The sequence below is a fragment of the Myxocyprinus asiaticus genome, chromosome 14 (assembly GCF_019703515.2).
Source record: "Myxocyprinus asiaticus isolate MX2 ecotype Aquarium Trade chromosome 14, UBuf_Myxa_2, whole genome shotgun sequence".
Lineage (NCBI taxonomy): Eukaryota > Metazoa > Chordata > Actinopteri > Cypriniformes > Catostomidae > Myxocyprinus > Myxocyprinus asiaticus.
Window position 1 is genome coordinate 13,921,732 of NC_059357.1, and position 21,451 is coordinate 13,943,182.

Genomic DNA, 21,451 nt, shown 5'->3' on the forward strand with positions numbered 1-21,451 from the left:
CGCACACACAGCAGCTGCGTGTGGCTCTCTCGAACTGCCACATCCGGCTGCCTTTATCCCTCTCCTCGGCTGATTAGCCCGATTGGGGGCCTGGCGTGCGTAGTCACGGCCCAGCCCCACCATCCTCCTCGTCACACTCCTGCCTCCTTTGCCTCAGGCCAGGAAACCCCTGGCATGATGTACAGGGCGTTGCCCTTTTGGCTGCGCCTGCTGGCAGGCTTTTCCCCACCTCTCTCGAGACCTGGGAGGGAGACAAGGGGAGAGGGAAAGAGCAAGGCAGAGCGACAGTGAAAGAAAGAGAGGAGAGAGAGAAAAAAAATTGCTCGCCGGTTCCCAGACACGCTGTCGCCTGGTCCTCGACCACTCCTCCAACTTCTGGCAGACAACAGCCGCTCCTCCCCGGGCAGACAGCAGCAGGTCCTCTGACCCCTGGTGGATGGAACGCCCCTCCGCGTTCTGGCGGCCGGTAGCGAGCCCCTCCGCCCCTGGCAGCGGCTCTATTGCTCCAGGCGGCCAGCAGCGAGCCCCTCCTCCTTTCAAAAAAACAAAGACACAAACATAAACGCACACACGTTAGCTGCGTGTGGCGCTCTCTCTCTCAAACTGCCACATCCGGCTGCCTATATCCCTCCCGATTGTTGGCCGGGCATGCGTAGTCACGACCCGGCCCGGCCGCCCTCCTCGTCACAGGTATCAATATCGATTCTTAAATCCCAAGATCAGCCTTTTACTCTATGCGCAACTCTCCACTTCAATGAGAGGAAATCACTCAAATTTGATTACTAAATTTCACACTATACGACTAAAATTTATATATTTGTCAACTGGCTGGTAAATGTTTGGATTTCACTTACCAGAGAATGTGTATAATAGTGGTGGAGTATTCAGCAGCGAGATTCTTTCACTGCGTGTTGAGAGAAAAAGTTGTTCCATGTAATGTTTGTCCAAAGACGAGATCCACATCATTAAATTATGTCTCTTTTAATACCCTTTCTGTTCTCTACAGTCAGTTGTTGATCAAAAACAACAAAAAAAGAAACATTTAATTCTAATCATGCATATTAGAGATAAAGCCATTCGAATCTCTTTCGTTAACATGCGCTCATTTAAAGACGCTTTTTACAGAAATACTGGTTTTGTTAAAAACTGGTTTTGCTTTTAGCACTTGTTCAACAAATCAATGTAAATACTTGTAAATGGTAAAAATTATGCAATTAAACAATAAACGTAACAAAAAATAATATATGCAATATAATATTTATTTATTGAATACATGGATTTGTTCATTTTTAAAAGCCTAAATGTGACAAAAATGATAAACTAACATAGTTAGTAAAAAAAATTCTATTTTCTTAATGTACCTATTTAGAAGGTCTCCTGTATAATTAACAGCGTTAGCTTGGAGATAACTTCTTTCATATGCAAGCAGAAGAGACATAACTGACATATACCCATATGAGTCGATATTGAATCGGAATCGAGAGCTTGTGAATCTGAATCTAATCTAATCAGGTTGTAGCTCATATCAGCTTGAAAGGTTAACAGTTGACACTTTATTAATTATTATTAATGTGTCGTTTGAGAACTCTAAAATGAACACGCAGTGTACTACGCAAACACTATTAAAATGATAATGATATTCATAAATGTATGCGGTTATTTTCAGACTGACTTGTCCTATTTATTTTTCATGTTTTGTATTTGTTTTTTGGGGAGCACCATAAAATGCCACGTCCATGGCGGAATGTTGAGCTGTACAGCTCAACTTTTATTTCTGTATGTTTGAATAAGAGCATGAATAAATGTGTAACTCATTACGGTTCATAAATGTTTGTTGCACTCTGTTTGCTGAAGTCTTTGGACACATTTCTTTAACCAGTGTCACCATGAGACTGGAACATCTTTGAAAGTACTGTTAGTCTGTCTAAGACAGCCTAGAGCGCTGTATGTGTGTGTAAACAACTATTTTTTATTTTTTTTGTGAGCAAATGTTTTCTTATAGCATGGAAATGTATGTTATTTCAGCTTAATGCACAGCTCTATGGAATGATTCTGATAGGGCAATGATGTCATTTTGTGGTCAAATATTTTTGTTTAATGATAACTGTATAATTGACTTTTGTCCCATATTTCCACATAGCAGTGCTAGTTTCATGTGTCATGTATCTCTTTACATTATTTTCTTCTCTCATGATCAAATGATTCAACTTAAATCAGTGTGTTTTTGTGCCTTTATTTACTTATTTGGCAAGTAGCTGTGTAAAAATGTAAGGTCCTGATCACACTGGCTTACTGTACATTATCTTTTACATAATATATTACCTTTTTTTTTTCTTTTTTTTTTTTTTTTTCTAAAGGCAAGTGATCAGAGTTAAGGTTAGTTAGCTGCATTCACCCCACCCACATTAATTAGGCTCACTCAGCATCCTTAAAATGAAAGGACTAAGCCACACCCTGAGCAAGTAAAATGCTGATGAATCTGAATTACTGCATTTAAGAGACATTTTCATTTTACTCGGCTGTCCTTTTGAGGCATTTTTTTTTTTTCTATGAAAACACATTGAGTATGCACCCCTCGAGGGTCGTCAGGGTGTGGCTCTGTCACATAATTTTAGGGATGCAGTGATGGAGAGTTAGACTGAGTGTTTTCTATAAATAGTATGTTAATGACAGGCTTATGAGCTGTAATGACAGGTTATTATGGTCATATTACAAAGTCGGGGTTGCTGCAGCATGGCTTTGATTTGACATGAAGTTGAAACTACATCCACCCACACACTGTCTATTTCTGTTTGTGTGTGTGCAGAACTGTGACGAGAGGTTCCAGTATAAATACCAGCTGCGGTCACATATGAGCATTCACATAGGACACAAGCAGTTTATGTGCCAGTGGTGTGGCAAAGACTTCAACATGAAACAGTATTTTGACGAACACATGAAGACACACACAGGTGAGGTACACAAACACGCACAGGGATCAATTAAAACCTTGTGCTTATACCCAATGAATAATGAATAAGACTGTTATCTTTTTCTCTTGTAATATTATAAGTAAATAAAGTATTTCTTACATAAATGCCACCACCTCCCCCATAATTGGTCCTTACTACATACTAGAGGACTAATTTTACAATTCCCTTGACAGAAAAAAAAAGAAAACCAACAAAGCATCCAAAGAGGATTGTTTGTGTTTGTGTTTGTGTGTGTGTGTGTGTGTGTGTGTGTGTGTGTGTGTGTGTGTGTGTGTGTGTGTGTGTGTCTTCATCGGGAGACACATTTGAGTTTTCATTGCATCTGTACTGTTTGACTATACAGAAAATAAAGATTTTTGGATTACTACATCTTGTTTTTCCTGAGACGACAGATATAAATAAGATGTTTATCGATAGTGGGTAATTGAACTAGGGCTGGGCGATAAAATTATCTCTATATATATCGCAATAAAAGAATCCACGATATCGATGATAAGCTTTTGAGTAATTTTCAGTATTTAGCCTATGTTATACATCTAGGCAGTTCGGCTTTCTTGAACCCTATGAAGTTGCTAAAGTTTGCTGTCTTGCTAACGATTAGGCTATGCCAGTCACTGCAATCTGGGTCCGGACCCTGGATTGATTCCATCAGGACCGCTAGATATCATGAAGACAGTTGCGCCCTCTTATCGTCTCTAGTGAGCAGTGCGACAAATCAACAGTGCTGTGTACACCAGATCTGACCTTTCTGTGCTGTGTTCTTGCATATTTTTCTCTAGCACCAAACACGTTTCATTTATGCCCTGTCCCGCTCTACACGCGTTGCCTGAAAACGTGGTTCCAGAGTGCCTTTAGACCATAATGTTTTTTTCCTACTAAATTTAGCTGTATTAATCAGCATTTTACAGGCCTTTAATAATAAACAAATAGATTTCTGTTTTAATTTTGTGAAATTAATCAGATGTTGTCATCATCTCTGGCATGGATATCAAGGAAAGACAAAAAAAATGACTAGTTTGTAGCCTAGTATTTCCCACTTTAATGAAAATCTAAAAATGGTCCATTCAGACTTTTACATTTTCTAAATTTTCTCTCAGGGGATACCCCTGGACCCCCATGCAGTATCATTTCTCAGTCACAAGGGCTTCTATGCCCCCATACTTGCTATCTGAATGTAACAAAATATAAAAATAATTTGAATGTAATAATGATATGCTGTCATTATGCTTAAAAACGAACAGATGTTCTTTTCATATCTAACTGCACTCGATCAACTGCGGTCTCTGGGCCCCCAATGCAGTTTTGTATAGACTATTTTGACTGTTTAGGATTTTTTTTTTCTGCCAACTTGGAAATACAAAATAATGTGCAAATGTGAATGTATATCATGGTAAATATCTATATCGAACTATATGAAAAAGAATTTTGTAATGATATTACAATATCATTGGCCATTTCGCCCAGCCCTGAATTGAACTCTGTTTTACACTAAACCGTCGTGAAATCTAGTTTACATGAGGGAAGTATTGCACGCCTGTCACTGTGTGGTTAACTTGCATCAAGATCTTTTTTTTTAAGTCAATGAGTGAGTATTTCAGTTCAGTAATTTATGTTGAGTCATAAAATCCTTTATTGTAAAAGATTGTGTTGATGAATAGGTTTATGACCACCTCTCCTCTCACTGTGGCTCCGGGATGCAGCATCACTCGCACGGCTCTTGCGCTCAGTTTAAACTGTAACCTGAAGGCACAGACTGTGTCCGAAAATGGGAAAATGCTGCCTTCGGTGCTGTAGAGTTCCATTCATCCAAAAATGCTGTCATTTAAACCATCAACCAATTAGGCAGCTGACTGTTTTCGTATGCATCCAAAGCTTGTGTAAAACAGCCCTAATAAAACTGTAACTCCGATCCCACCGTCCTTCGTCAGTGTTGTTGATTTCGGTGTTGTTGTTGATATTGAATCGCGTGTTCCAACTGTGTCAGAGGAAAAATGGTCGATACTAGATAACATCACTACGCGATTACTTCTGAGAGTCGGAATGCAAAAGAGGAAAAGTCTCCACAGGTGTTCCATTCCTCGTAAGAGTTCTCATCTAGAAGTTACTAAGGGAAAAGTACTGGAACTGTAGGTGGGAAGGGGCCTAATAAGGTTCAATTCATTAACATAAGTTAATGCATTAGGTATCATAAACGCACAATTAACAATATATTGATTACAACATTCATTAATCTTTGTTAGTTAATAAAAATACAATTGTTCATTGTTAGTTCACGTTAGTTCATAGTGCATTAACTAATGTTAACATATACAACTTTTGATTTAAAAATGTATTAGTATATGTTGAAATGAACATTAACCAAGATTAATAAATGCTGTAAAAGTATTGTTCATTTTTAGTTAATATTAACTAATTTTGTTAGCTAATGTTAACAAATGGAAACTTATTGTAAAGTGTTACCAGAATTTCTACTGTTAAGTGAATTTTTTTTTTTCTATTCACACTCTGCTCTAAAAAATGTAAATAAATATGCTCTTTGTTAGAGCTTGTGTAGAGTAGAACTTGCTCCTAAGTCATAATGATATCCTATTTGTGAGTGAATCTTTGTGAACTAGTCGGTTCTTTATAGTTATTTGGTCGAAATGGTTCACAAATCAGTCTGAATTATTTATTAGCGAATCACTCTGAATCAAATATCAGTCTCCTTCTGATATCACAAATAACTGGAAAAGTTATTGAAATTCATTTGTCAAAAAGGGTGCTTTTTCTGTAGTAGACTGATTCAAATGGATAACTTGAAAGTTTGCGGAAGTGGAAGATTCTTTTTGACCGATTCATTAAAACAGTGTTTATCAACAGGTTTTGCTTCGGGACCCAGATTTTACGTTGGACATTATGGGGCGACCCAGCATAGTAAAAAAACGTAACCTGTATTTAATGTAGCCTGGTTTGCATTTTCTTTCTTCTTGCCTTTTTATGAGACTTTATTTAGTATCCCGTTTATTTCCTAATATCAAACATCATTTAAACAAAACTTTCTCCATAATTTGTCCATAAGTCTTGGAGGTCCAGACCTTTAAGCCCTTTATTGACTTGCCCTTACTTTATATTTACAGTGCAATCAGTGCCTCATTACCATGGTTAGGTCAGTAGCTGATAAACACTTTTGTTTTGGCTTTGCATGGTTTGACTCCACATTATCTGTCTGAGTTTATAATTAATTATACCATGATCTCTGCTCCTCCAAATCAGGTCTCTTAGTAATCTCTCTGACTCGTTTAATATCTGTGGGTGACGTGGCTTTTTCTTGTGCTCGCTACCAGCTGATATTTGAGAAGCACAGGGTCTTAGCAAATTTAAATTTTATCTTATTTAAACCTTTTACTAATTAATCTGTTTTTCTATTGTTTTATTATGTATTTTTCATATTGATATGCATGTTTATATTTGTTTATTTTGTCTTTATTCTTATATTTACTTTTTTATATAAAGTGGCTTGAAGCTACTTTTAAAGGTGCTACATACAAATACGTTATTATTATTATTATTATTATTATTATTATTATGATCTAGTCTTTCTAAAATAAATCATAGTATTTGTTATGAATAAATAGTAGCCTAAACACATTTAGAAACTTTAACTACAATTGCCACAGTTGTCATAATAGATTCTTTAATTTGAAACTATAACATTTTTGTCAAAATATTAGAGTTACTGCTACTACTGTAAAGGGTAATGATGTGTCATTTAAAAAAATATATATTTTGACGCATAGCACAGTGTTGCTCTTTTCCTCATCAGTGCTGTTTAGCATGTTTGGGCTGCCTACTGTTTAAGAGGTTTGACTTTCGTCCATAGAGCTTTAACTAGAATATTTTCAATAGAATTCAAGTGGGTCACATCAGTTTTGTGGTCTGCACCGCAATATAGAAGTCCAGTTGATGCGCATGCGCTCCAGAGATACAGTAGGTTCTGTGATGGCTAGTGCCACCCTCGCACGAAAACCAGGTTTCAATCGCATTGCGAAAATACTGCGTTGCCTATGAGTAACAGTTAATGCAGATAAAGCCTCGAATGTGAGATTATCATTCAATTTGTTTGGGTGGCTGCTGCAGAATTGTCAATTGAGGGAGAACCATGGCATTGTTCTTTCCTGCTATCCACGATTCAATTCGAACAGACCTGCGACCCACCAGTTGAGAAACACTGCATTAAAATAACCTGCTCATTTGTCATTCATTCCTGAATCAGACTACACTGGTTGCGCTGTATGTCTTTTTTGCTTTCTCTCCCTCTCTCAAAATTATCCTTCCTTTAGCAGACACATTTAAACTCTTTTGGTTAAACACGCCCAGAATTTCTTAGATATTCTCTGTAATAACGGCATGCACCACATGTTTAATGCAGCCGCACTCAAGTCTGCTGTTGCCTGTGTAACTGTATTGCCAGAGAAGGAAACCTTCTGAAACAAAATCTCATTTCTCTCTACTTTTCCCCTTCTCCTGTTTCTCTGCAGGTGAGAAGCCATTCATCTGTGAGATCTGTGGGAAGAGTTTCACCAGCCGCCCCAACATGAAGCGACATCGGCGCACCCACACAGGAGAAAAGCCTTACCCTTGCGAAATTTGCGGCCAGCGTTTCCGCTTTTCCAACATGCTCAAGGCACACCGTGAGAAGTGCTTTCGAGTCACCAGCCCGGTGACCCTTCAACCTGCCACCATGACTATTCCTATTCAGCTTACTGGCCACACCCCCAGTCCACCTCAGCCCACTCAGTCAACGCCTTCCATTGCATCCGTAGGCCCTGGAATGATTTGTCCTGCCACGGGGCCCCTGCCTCAGAGAGCGGTCGCCACACACGGCTTTACTCATTTGCACATGCAGACCACACCCGTACAACAACACCCCACACATACTCATACTTCTGTCCATCACACAGGACATGCCCCCATGACGAGCCACGCCTCTCAGCATATTTCAGTGCAGCCTTCTGTCCTGCCCCCGCCTCCTGCCCTTTTCAAGAGCGAGCCAATAAACCACTGCACGCATGAGGACGCATACCTGCGACAGGGCGCCACACAGCAACACCACTAAAACCGAATGCGGCTCCAATAAGGTGCTCCTTGGAGAATAGAGCAGAAAGAGACACATTTCTGCATTATACACCTGTCTAATTCACACAAGAATTATCAAACTCAATGAAAATGTGATCTTTATGTGTATGTGTGGGGGGAAGATAGAAAACTGATTACAAACTGATTACAGACTACAAACATACTTGCCACAAGCTCTTGTGACCAAACAGGTTTTTTAGACAGATGAACTCTGTGAACTCAAAACAAAACACAACTTCTGAAAGCATTACTCCGATTCATCAAACTCTGGTTGCACAAAATGGTTGTGTATCACAATGAACAAAACATTGTGTGCCATTGTGGTTTAAATGGCAAAAACATGACCTCTTAGTTTCTGTCTCTCTTAGGGGCTGTTCACACCGAACGTGTTTTTGTTTGTCTGTGCTGTTTTTCTGTCTAAACATGTGCTAGACAGACGTCTTTGTTGCGTGGCATCTAAAAAGAACTTTTAAAAACATGTTTTAAGAGACCTGCAGTCTGTTCTGTTCGTTGCACTGCGTCTTTTTTTTTTCTTTTTTTTTTTTTTTTACGCAAGATCTTGTTCGTTCTGAACAACCCCTTATTTGTTATCAACTCATCTGCTGCTGCAAGGGTTCTACGGGTTCAAACATTTACAGGATAAAGGTCTAAGTTTCAAAATCACAAATCAATAACTTTAAAATGCAGTGTAACTACTTTAGAAATGTAGGTCTTCCCAATTCAAAATATTCCTACATTATGAAATACTGACACAAATACAAATGTCACACATACATAGTAAACAGCACTTAAACTCAGTGTAGTCTATATGACACATTTTTCTGTTGCCCGATTGTGGTTGTTGGTGGTTTTATTCCAATATTGGATTTTTTGTTTTGTTTTTTTATTATTATTAAAATGTGCTTTCTGGATAATGCCTGTAGCTCTCTGATGTGTTCAGTCAGAGTTTGAGACTGTTAAGAAAGACCAATGCTGTGATGTGAAATAGGAGGACTGCACCTAAAGCAGAAAAAGCAAATTCTTTGTTTTACTGTATGTGCTCTGTGATCTAACTCGCTTAACCAATATTTTGATTTGTATAATGTAGAGATAACTTGCTCTGTGCAAATTTTTAAAAGGAAAATGGATTTGTATGTTGAAGTGAGATTGTGAGAGTTTGTGTGATGGATTGGAAGATATGAAAAAGATTGGTTTCTAATCAAGTATTCTACAGAATGTAGGAGAGGAGTGCCGTTATGTGTGCCTGTATGCGTGTGTGACAGATTATGCCTCTGTGGTGCTGGTATCAAAAGCTGCTTTGTAGGTTCTATCTATCTTTTCCTACTACATGATTCTTTATCATGCAGATAATTAAAGGAATAGTTCACCCCAAAAAAATGGAAATTCTATTATTTACTCACCCTCATGTTGTTCCAGATCTGTACGACTGTCTAGCAGGATGTCCATGCTAATTTTTTCCATTAAAAGTGAATGGTGACCACGGCTGTCCCTGGTCCACATCCACTTTCATTGTATGTAAAAGAGTAGTTTAGACATTTTTAAATATTTCCATGAAAAAAAGTCATGGGTTTTAAACAACATGATTTTATTTTATTTTTTTTGGTGAATTATCCCTTTAAAGTATGTGTATGCGTGTTAAAATGGTTCAGGAGCAGCGGAGAGAAAGTAATGGGAAGCCTTGAGCCAATCACTGTTGATTGATTGATTGATTGATTGATTGATTGTGTGATTTTGTTTGTTCTCTCATTAGACTGTCTGCCCTCTGCACTTTACTGCCAAGTTAGAGGTTTGCGCAACTGACAAAGAATGATTACATGTCCAGTATGTTAAAAGGATAGTTCACCCAAAAATGAGAATTCTGTCATTTACTCACCTTGTTTTTCCAACAGGAAATTGAGCTGTTAGTTAGAATTTTAGAGACTGACAGCCTCTGTCACAATTCACTTTTATTGTATGGGAAGAAAATGGTGACTGAGAATGTATGTCCCTAACATTCTCCATAACATCTCCAATTGTGTTTAACAGATGATAGTTACGTGTGTTTAACACAACATAAAGGTCATTAAGTGATGATACAATAAATTTTTTGGGAGGTGAACTATCTGTTTAAAGTTGGCAGGCTGTTGGAAAATGGGGAGAATCACATAGGGACACATTGGGATCTTTCATTAAATGTTAGTGAAATTTTGTCTGTTGCTATAATTCACCCATTCAACCATTTATTTTTCCATCAAGTGCTGTCCCTTTTCATCTGTGAAGTACTCTCATCAGTAAATGTGGCAGTCAATCGTGTCTTTTATTAACCAATGTGTTTAGAGTTATATGCATCTGATTCTCTCCCTTCTCCATCAGTTGACAGAATGCACTTTTTTAATAAAATCTTTCTAGATGAGCAAAATAAGCAGACTATAATAATGTTTATTCTTGTTAGGTGTTTTAAAAACAAATGGACTTCCTCTTCTCATCCAGTCAGTTTCAGCCTCTACACCAACACAAGCAGTGTTTTACTTTGTCATCGAGTCTGGAACAAAAACTTCTTTATAAACTTGTTTGTTTTTTGTTTCTCCAAGAGACCATCATGGACTTGCATTAATTTCAGGCCTTTTTTATAATGTTCATTTAACACACTTTCTGCTAACTTTAAAGAAGTAAAAAAAATATATATTGAATTAGCCAAAAGCAGAACTCACTTGTCTGAATTTTTACATATGTGTGCATACTGTTGGTTTTAAAGTGTGTTCGAGAGAGAGATGGGAGTGGGGAATTTTTAGTTCTTTATTCTGGATAACCAAATGACTCGCTATGAGCTCACTCTTTTTATGTGACCTTTGCCCTTGTTGAGTGAAATCCACAGTGAAGTGCAGGTAACACAGGTTGGTCTTACATTTTTTTTTTTTTTTTTTTTTTTTTGTCAAATAACTTTTACATTTAAATCAGAGGTGAAAACTTTTAAGTAAAGATGAGGATGGGGGGGAACTTGGTTATCCTTTGGGGACAAAATTGTAAATAACTTTTTTATTTATTTATTTATTTGATGAGAAATGCATGGAAATTTCACCAAACACACTTACATATTCAGGTCTTTAGAGACCCAGCCCAAAATTCTACAAAATTTTCTAAATATTTTCAAGACAATTAGAAAATAATAGAGTAAAATATATTTTGATATATTCTGATGTTTTATTTTGCATACAGCAAAGAGATAATGAAATAAATCAGGACAAATCTAGAACAGCATTCATTACTTTCACACTGAAATGTCATGAGTTGCAAATGGCTGTCAAACAGATATTGATTTACACATAATTTACACAAGTATTTTCTCAGGCACTTATTGAGTCTAAATAGGTGCGCAATTTATGCGCAACATAATTTCAGTAGTAGATATGACAATATTCGTATCATTACTGTTCATGTGTTGAACTTCCTATAGTTTACTTCCATGTTATTTTTTCAACAAATAGCAATGTAAAATCACTGAAACAACAGCGCCACCTTGAGTAAGAAATATGTATGTGTACATGCATAGGAGGTACAGATAATTCACCAGTGTTGCACAGAAAATCAACGTGATGTAGCCATTTGAATTAATATAGTTCTCACTTGGGGGGCCTGGGTAGCTCAGCGAGTATTGACACTGACTACCACCCCTGGAGTCATGAGTTTGAATCCAGGGTGTGCTGAGTGACTCCAGCCAGGTCTCCTAAGCAACCAAATTGGCCCGGTTGCTAGGGAGGTTAGAGTCACATGGGGTAACCTCCTCGTGGTCACTATAATGTGTGGTTCTCGCTCTCGTTGGGGCGCGTGGTGAGTTGTGCATGGATGCACGCTACGTCTCCACGGTAATGCGCTCAACAAGCCACGTGATAAGATGTGCGGATCGATGGTCTCATTCATCCTCCACCACCCGGATTGAGGCGAGTCACTACGCTACCACGAGGACTTAGAGTGCATTGGGAATTGGGCATGCCAAAGTGGGGAGAAAACGGGAGGAAAAAAATTATATATATATATATATATATATATATATATATATATATATATATATATATATATATAAAGTTCTCACTTGTCTTGTAATAAACAAATAAATAGATATCCTGTGATGGTGAACTTGTATAGATATGAAATAATTGTAAAAATGTACTCAATCCAAAGGGGGTTGCCATATCGTGAAAAAGTCTTCCCTTAAAACATTCATGTATACATAAGCCAGATATATGAGGTATCATTTGAAAGCTTAGTATCTGAACTTTTCAGAGATAACCATCACTTCTGCATTTATGTTACTTAAAATAACAAAATAAGGCCTCAAAACATTTGCATTGAAAATTTGTGCCCCCCATAGGTAAGGGTGTAGAAATATTTATATAAAAATAAAAGTCCTTCACATAGCACATAAATGGATATGTCGAGTCATATATCAAATGAAAGTTCTCACTCTCAGGAATGTGCTCATACAGTTAATTGTATTAACACAGTTCGAAAGATTTTCAAAAGAATGAGTGAAATATGATTTCTGTATGTCATCAAATACAAATGTCTCTGTTATGCTCCGATAACTGCTGCTGTAAGCCCCAAATAGCTAAAAACGTTATATCTGCTTTTACCTTAGGAAGGTCTCTAAAAATTTGCCATTGTTTATTTGTCTGTGAGCTTGCTTTGCTGAATAATCCAATGTTATATCTTAGATGTCCAGAATATGTCATCCAGAAGGAAAAACATGCAAAACAAATCATCAGGAAAATATGTTTTCGACTATTGATGATAAAATGTATCACGCAAAGAGATGGATCTCAGCTTTCTAATGACACATAGTTTTAGCTTCTAGTCCACTCAGAGGCTAAGATATTCAATGAAACAACAAGGGTGGTGCTTGAACTGAAAATTATACTGAATGTCTATGGACAAGCACAACTTGCAGGCTAAACTGCTTTAGAGCACCACCTACATTTCAGATCTGTATATTGTGATGGAATGTGAAAGAGAAAAAATAGTTTTCTAGTGCTTTCTGACACCTAGTGGAATAAAATGAGACTTTTCAAAGTGAGGTTGAGAGAACAGAACCAGAATTACATGTTTACAAAGTTAGGACAAAAATTACAGTTTTTTTTTTTTTTTTTTTTTTTAAGAAAATTTCTGTTTATCATAAGATTATAAACACATACAATATTATTTATGAATAATTTGGATGGTTCTCTGAAAAATTAGACCAATTTTTTTTGCAATCAGTCCACATTATGTGTAAATGGTGAGCTTTTACATTTGAGAGTGAAAAATTGTGGGTGGCAGCCCAAAAATGCACCAGAGTTTAAGGGGTTAATGGAAGTGCAAAAAAAAAAAAAAAAAAAAAAAAAAAAACTACACTATTACTGGTAGTATTAGGGTCTCTAATGACCCTATACACTTTTGGTACTTTTACAAAAATAAAGGTTTGTGTGTGTGTGTCTGTGTGTGTGTGTGTGTGTGTGTGTGTGTGTGTGTGTGTGTTACACGATTCAGAAGAGAAAGGTTGAGGAATACTAAAGAGGTGTGGGCATAACTCCAAAAAAATGCACGCGGTACATGGGGTGAAATGAGGCCCTGGGTCACCAAAGACTCGAGTTATGCGTTTAAGGGTCAATAATTAGCTTTATATAAACACAATAAAAATCTTATGGAATTGCCTCATTTAGATACTGTTGCTAACATGTGTGTTGAATGCAGAAGTTATGATAGACGTTAACTGATTAAACTCTGATAATGAAATTAAAACAAAGGACATTGTCGTGTATCTCTTCAAAATATCACGCATTTGATTAAGGGGTTCTCTGTGTCGATATAAGGTTACAATTGCAGTGATAAGATCGCCTTGTGTTCTCTGATGCCACTAAATCAATAGTCCCCTGTTTCTCTCTTTTTCTCCCCTGACCCAATATACTTGTTGGATTAATGAGGATGTAGGTCAGACAGAAATGAAAAGCAATCAAGTATTTGTCCTGCCAGTTTGAGTATGTCGATAATGACACACCAGGCTCCCTTTCCCAAAAATAGCTTTAAAAATAATTTATATTATTATTATTATAGTTTTTCCATTTTAAAAACGCGTCTCGAGACATCTCTGTTTTATCCATTGCGCTGCGTTTGTTCGATCTGAACGGCCCCTGAGTGTTAAAATATTACAGTGCAGTTTTCAAATGTCTTATCTGTTATACTTTTGTCTCTTATTAAAGAAATACCTCCGGTCTTATTAATTGTTATTGATCTATACACTGATCGTATAAAAGGCGCTTGGTTCTCAGTAATGTTTAGTTATAGTGATGGATGTGAGGCGGGGCTCGTCCGATGCGCGTCACTGTGGTGTTCCAGAGAGCAGGATCAGAACATAAATCTTCAGCAGCAGCAGCACTTTAGAGCAGCCGGGCAAACACAGAGAGCAGCGATCGGTAGTGTTGACCAACTAAACTGAACTTCCAGTTACAGGTAATCTACTGTTTTACTCCTCAAGGATTCTATTATGTCCAATCCATGTTGACTGTTTTTATGTTGTAGATTTAATACACTGTATGTGAGTGTAATATATTATTTATTTAGAAAGTATTTGTAACGTAATAGGCATGATTTGTGCTAAACTTCAAAGCAATACCTTGAGCCAGGTATCTTTTGCAGCCTATGTCATGGTCAGGTGGCGGAAAAATAGTTGTTGCATCATCTGATATGGATTTAAAATGAAAGCAAGGTCACAAATGTGCTGCGTAACGAGTTTTTGAAGAGCTATGAGAGCATGAAAGAAATCACACTGAATTTTACTTGTATTACCTACAATTCGACAGTATGCTATACCAGAGATTATTTAGCAGAGACGGGCCACTTCTATTAAAATGAATGGTAGAAATTGGAACGCTCAACCAAGAAGCTCTGAGCGCCACACGGTCAACGGATGTACAAAGGAAGTCCCGCCTTACAGTTAAAAGAGCCAATCATCTTTTAGATACAGACGTCGCTTGTCAAACTCTAGAACGCGCATGCGCATTAGCTATACAAGCCGGGAAAATTGCGTTTTTTTAGCGTAATATGAGGTTAAAAATAAAAAAAACAATTGATTCCAGTATTGTCAGATTTTATTGCTGATTTAGAATATGTTCTTTGATCGCAATATTGACCAACCATTTTAGAGATTTTGTTCTTTCTCCATTCAAGTAGATAGGAGCTGCACTGGCATGACTGGAAATAGTCTGCCGGGAGCGTTACAAAGATGGCCGCCAGTTGACTGACTTGCTAGAATGACTTTGGCTATACTTGGTAACGAGTATGCATGATGCTGTTTATACATTCGCATATTAAGTAGTACTGTTTTCTTTTAAAGGTTGACAGTGCTCCGTGGCGAGCTCAAGGCAAACATATGTGAGTTAAATCATTAGCACAGATACTTTGGTCTGAAAGATTTCTTGCATACGTGAATTGACTCTGACTGCTGCTACCATTAAAGCAAAGTTTTGGCTGAAGGAATATTCCGGGTTCAATACAAGTTAAGCTCACTCGACATTTGTGGCATAATTTTGTTTAACACAAAAAAAAAAATAAATAAAAAAAAAATAAAAAAATATATAGGTTACCAGCGAGGGAAGAGATTTTTGGCGAGTTTAAAGGCAGAAATGTGAAGTTTATAATTTTATAAAAGCACTTACATTAATTCTTCTGTTAAAACTCATGTATTATTTGAGCTGTAAAGTTGTTTTAATCGTCATTTTTACAGTTGTTTCAGGTTTTGTTGACATCGTCATGGCAACAAAGTTGTAAAATCGGCTATAACTTTACACAGAAAAGGTTAGTAAGGTTGCTATACTTTTGAAACAGTGAGTATTTTAATGTTAATGGATACAGCCCCATTCATTTGCATTGTAAGTGCCTCACTGGAACCTCGTTTTTTGCTTTAAAAAAAAAAAAAAAAGGAGGGACGAGTCAAATTTTTTAATTAATTTTTTTAATGTAAAAATCAACATTATACCAGAAATGTTCTCGATTGAGCTTAACTTGTATTGCACCCGGAATATTCCTTTAAAACTATACCAGAAATGACCAATCTTTCTTTCTTCCTGGTCTTGCTTCTGTTTCTCACTTCTTATGTCAGCTTGAAATTTGTATTCTGATATAACTGCTCTTTTCATATGCAGAGGAGGAGCAAAACCAGCAGGATAAAGAGAGATTTTTCTGTTCTTCCCTTGTGTCCATGATGCGGGACTCTGTGTTCAACTGCTGTGTTTCTCCACCCCATCCCCCTAGAGGAGTGGACGACCATCATCAACATGGCACCAGAGCTCAGGCTCCGCTCCCTAATGATAGGCGTTTTCTTATATTTTTTGACTTTGATGAGACCCTGGTGGACGAGTGCAGTGACGATTCTATGGTTACTATGGCGCCTGGCGGGGTCCTGCCCGACTGGTTGAAGGACACGTACCGCCCTGGCTGTTATACCGAGTACATGCAGCGTGTGCTGGCCTACTTCGCCGAACAGGGTGTCACTCCTGCAGCTATTCGGGGCACAGTGGAGAAGCTCCCTCCTTGCCCTGGCATCCCAGCTCTGATGCGCTTTCTGCTTTCCCATCCATCACATGACTTTGAAGTCATCTGTGTGTCTGACGCCAATACTGTCTTCATCGAGACGTGGCTGCAGCACCTGGGTTTCCGCCCACTTTTTCTGCGCATTTTCACCAACCCAGCTCACTTTGATGATAATGGGCAGCTGCAGCTTTGCCCCTTCCACTCCCATGATTGCCTGCGGTGCCCAAAGAACATGTGCAAAGCGGTGGTGGTTAAGCAGTATGTGGCCCAGCGCATCCATGAGAGAGGTGGGCAGCCCTACCAGAAGATTCTGTATGTGGGTGACGGGGCCAATGACTTTTGCCCGTCCCTCACAATGTCACCGGGCGATATAGCGTTCCCGCGGCGGGACTTCCCAATGCACAAACTGATCCAAGAGATGGAAGAAGCCAAGCCTGGAGAGTTCAAGGCCAATGTGGTGCCATGGGGCAGTGGAGAGGATGTCATCAGCACACTAAGGAAGATGTTGGAGGGGAGGCCCTAAATAAATACATATACCTAAAAAATGAGGCCCTACAAATATATACACCTTTCCTTGTATACAAGCGCCTCGTTTCATTCTTAACACTTAATTGGCCAAAAAGTGCTATCTGCTGAAGCTGTCAGGCTGTTAAGGGCCTTTTATTTGTATTTGACTATATGCAGATCTTGAAATGACAGTGTTTTAACACTTGATAGATTGACAGTAACTAAAAGATATCAAGCCATCAGACTGAAAGCTATAGTCTGATTTATACACACTTGAACTCACACTCAAATGCACAGACACTAACTAATACATGTTCAACCCATGGATATGCTGTTTATGTAAACTTGCATGAGGAAGTAGTGTATGTAATTCAGCCCCTTTTCTTAGTCTTGTTTCTTCTAATTGCATTGACACTAGAACTGTCCATTAGAGTCTCTCCGTTCATGCAATATTATTATCATGCTCAGGAATATCTGTCTTGTACTGTTATTAACACATAAATCATAATATATTGAACTGTTATTTTTGCAAATCTGAGAGGTGCTATGATTAGAGATTATTTATGTGAAGTAATCTACTAAAACGATTCTTTCTTACAATGAGAAATAGTCTCTAATGGTAAGTGTTTGTTAAATATTGTAAACTTTTAACTGCCTTTTTTCATTTTATTTGTATTTATTTATCTCCATGTTAATTAAATCAAATGAATCTTTGTGGATTGTATTAGTTTACCCAGAATGACTTGTAAACAGAAACCTATCCAAGATCTGCTGAAGCCTCTTAAAGACTGTTATTGTGAATCTTTTAGCCATCTTTGGTTGTGTAGCTGTGTCTTTGTTATATTGTGTGATGTATATTAACTTTCTGAATTCATTAGTCACAAGAATCAGATTATGGATCTTTGATATATGAACCTCACCAGCAAGGATATAAAGCCATTTACTCAATTGTCTGTCTTTCTGAGTGTTTTCACTCCTCCCCATAACATCTGTAAAAATTCTTATATGCCTAGTTCCTTAGGAATAGCAAAACAAAGATTTTTTTTGTTTGTTTTGTTTTTTGTTTAAAAAAAAAAAAAAAAACAATGGCTAGAATTATTACCTTGGTATTTCAACAGAATGTTTATATTTAGACACAAGAGAGATGCTTAATCTTATGCAAGACTTTGTATTTCTAATTAGAATTAATGAATATTCATATTGGTAGCTCTGTAGATAGGTTATGGTTACATAAATCTTATACATATTGATGAAAATGATCAGTAATAGCACTTAAGAACAGCAGCAATATACTATAAATATAAGGAAACCTGATGTTTCTTATGTTAGGGCTGTTTTGAGCTAAAGTACAATAGAAATAAATCAACTTATAATATATAATTTTGATCTTTGTTCTTGATGTGGCATTTGACAGTTTAAAGGTAGTTTTAGGTAAAACAAAAATAAATTAAAAAAAAGTACACATGCTGTGACTAAACATTATAACATGGTCTGAGTCCAAACCATGAGGGAATGTCGCCCAGAGCTCAGAATGTAAATCTCTTGAATGAAGTGACCTACTTCAGTACAGCCTATTTCAATGTTTCTAAACTCCAGTGTTTCTAAATACCCTATTTTAGAATATTGGTGATACAATAACCCCTGGAGGCTTATTAACCTCTTCAACTCTGAGCATTTTAGGCTGCCGCCTGTTATTTTCACACTCAAATTTAAAAGCTCACCATTTACACATACTGTGCACTAATTGCAAAAAAATTGTCTATTTTTTCTTCAGAAAACCCCTATATAAAATAAAAAGACTCCAATTATTCCAGATAATATGGTTTATGTTTACAATCTTATGATGAATAGATTTTAAAAATATATTAATATATATTTTGTTGTTGTTGTACTCACTTTGTAAGCATGTCATTTTAATTTTGTTCACTCCACCTCCCTCCAAAAAAAAAATTTTTCTTCCACTAGATGGCAGCAAGTACTAGAAAAAAATTATTTTTCCTCTATAGCCTTCCATCACAATATGCAGATCTGAAATGCAGGTGGCCCCCTAACACATTTTAGCCCTCACAAATGTGGACAACCATAGACATTCAGTCTAATTTTCAGTTCAAGCACCACCCCTATTGTTTCATTAAATATCTTGGCCTCTGAGTGGACTAGAAGCTCAGTGTCATTAGAAAGCTTTGATCCTCTCCTTTGCAATGATGTATATTTTGTTCTGGACATCTAAGATACAGTATAAACTGATCAGCCACAACATTAAAACCACTGACAGGTGAAGTGAATACACTTATTATCTTGTTACAATGACACCTGTCAAGGGGTGGGATATATTAGGCAGCAAGTAAACAGTCAGTTCTTGAATTTTATGTGTTGGAAGCAGGATAAATGGGCAAGCGTAAGGATCTGAGCGACTTTGACAAGTGCCAAATTGTGATGGCTAGACGTCTGGGTCAGAACATCTCCAAAATGGCAGGTCTTTTGGGGTGTTCCCGGTATGCAGTGGTTAGTACCTACCAAAAGTGGTCCAAGGAAGGACAACTGGTGAACCGGCGATAGGCTCATGGGTGCCCAAGGCTCATTGATGCGCGTGGGGAGCAAAGACTAGCCCATCTGGTCCGATCCCACAGAAGAGCTACTGTAGCACAAACTGCTGAAAAACGTAATGCTGTCCATGATAGAAAGGTGTCAGAACACACAGTGCATCACAGCTTGCTGCGTATGGGGCTGCGTAGCCACAGACCGGTCAGAGTGACCATGCTGACCACTGTCCACCGCCGAAAGTACCTACAATGGGCACGTGAGCATCAGAACTGGACCATGGAGCAATGGAAGAAGGTGGACTGGTCTGATGAATCACATTTTCTTTTAGATCATGTGGATGGCCGGGTGCATGTGCATTGTTTACATGGGGAAGAGATGGCAGCAGGATGCACTATGGGAAGAAGGCAGGCCGGCAGAGGCAGTGTGATGCTCTGGCAATGTTCTGATGGGAAACCTTGCGTCCTGGCATTCATGCGGATGTTACTTTGACACGTACCACCTACCTAAAGACTGTTGCAGACCACGTACTCCCCTTCGTGGCAACGGTATTCCCTAATGGCAGTGGCCTCTTTCAGTAGGATAATGCACCCTGCCACACTGCAAAAAAATTTCAGGAATGGTTTAAGGAACATGACAAAGAGTTTAAGGTGTTGACTTGGCTTCCAAATTCCCCAGATCTCAATCTGACTGAGCATCTATGGGATGTGCTGGACCAACAAATCCAATCCACAGCGGCTCCACCTCACAGTTTACAGGACTTAAAAAATCTGCTGCTAACGTCTTGGTGTCAGATACCACAGGACACATTCAGAGGTCTTGTGGAGTGCATGCCTCGGCGGGTCAGAGCTGATTTGGCAGCACGAGGGGGACCTACACGACATTAGGCAGGTGGTTTTAATGTTGTGGCTGAACGGTGTAATATTGGATTATTTACACAAGCAAGCTCACCGACAAGTAAGAAATGGCTAATTTTTTAGGAAACTGCCTATGGTAAAAGCAGATATAATGTTTGTGGCTACTTGGGGCTTACAGCAGCAGTGATCAGCGCATAAAGAGACGTTTGTATCTGATGTCTTACAGAAATCATATTTCACTTTGTGATTCTTTTGAGAATCCTTCAAACTGTGGTATGAGGGCAACAAAATAATTTTTCTCCTTCCTGAGAATGAGAGCTTTCATTTGATAAATGATATATGTCTATTTAAGTGCTATTTGAACAACTTATATATTCATATTAATATTTCTACCACATGACCTCTAGGTGGCGCTGATTTGCGACACGAATGTATTCAGGCCTTATTTTGTTATTTTATGTAACATAAATGCAGAAGTGATAGTACATTTTGAAATGTTCAGATTCTAAGCTTTCAAACGATACCACATATGCCTGACTTATGTATTCGTAGACTTGAACATTTTAGGCATAAACTTTTTTTGAGATGTAGCGCCCCCATTTGGACCCGCCGGCGGGTCCGCAGAGCTGAAGATTAAAGGGTCAAAGGGTATATTAACTTTTTAACACTACTTTAAAATCCAAAAACAGCTTTTAAAATCCACATATTTTTGTTCTTTTCATGTTATAACTTTTATGATAATAATAAAAATTATAATATTATCTGATTTTACTCTCTTTTTGGGCCAGTCTGTCAGTTAATAACTGTTAAGAATTTATGGAAAGTGATGGGGAAATATGCATATTGAAACAGTTTTCTAAAATTACCACATTACTATATAGCAATAACATCATGTTACTATAGTAATAGGCATGTGTA

At 37.8% G+C, this 21,451-nt stretch overlaps 2 protein-coding genes across 6 annotated transcripts in view; both read left to right on the forward strand.

Moving 5' to 3' along the window:
* The window catches only part of LOC127452354 (zinc finger protein 652-like), a 49,696-nt gene extending 38,507 nt beyond the window's left edge, over positions 1-11,189 (forward strand). For all 4 annotated transcript variants that reach the window (XM_051717775.1, XM_051717776.1, XM_051717777.1 and 1 more), the window contains 2 exons: positions 2,807-2,951; positions 7,490-11,189. In XM_051717775.1, coding sequence (XP_051573735.1) covers positions 2,807-2,951; positions 7,490-8,067 — 723 coding nt within the window. In that variant the 3' untranslated portion in view covers positions 8,068-11,189. The remainder of the gene's footprint in view (positions 1-2,806; positions 2,952-7,489) is intronic.
* Positions 11,190-14,418: 3,229 nt separating this feature from the next.
* LOC127452359 (probable phosphatase phospho1) lies at positions 14,419-18,083 on the forward strand. Of its 2 annotated transcripts, XM_051717786.1 has the most exons (3): positions 14,436-14,549; positions 15,433-15,470; positions 16,241-18,083. In XM_051717786.1, the coding sequence occupies exon 3, from the start codon at positions 16,297-16,299 to the stop codon at positions 17,149-17,151; it is 855 nt and encodes a 284-aa protein (XP_051573746.1). In that variant the 5' UTR covers positions 14,436-14,549; positions 15,433-15,470; positions 16,241-16,296; the 3' UTR covers positions 17,152-18,083. The 2 variants fall into 2 exon arrangements, with proteins under 2 accessions (XP_051573747.1, XP_051573746.1); XM_051717787.1 differs by lacking the exon at positions 15,433-15,470 and having other exon boundaries at positions 14,419-14,549.
* The last annotated feature ends 3,368 nt before the right edge of the window (positions 18,084-21,451 follow it).

Excerpts from the sequence above, each read along its gene's own strand:
- LOC127452359 (XM_051717787.1), top strand. The coding sequence starts at position 16,297 with ATGATGCGGGACTCTGTGTTCAACTGCTGTGTTTCTCCACCCCATCCC.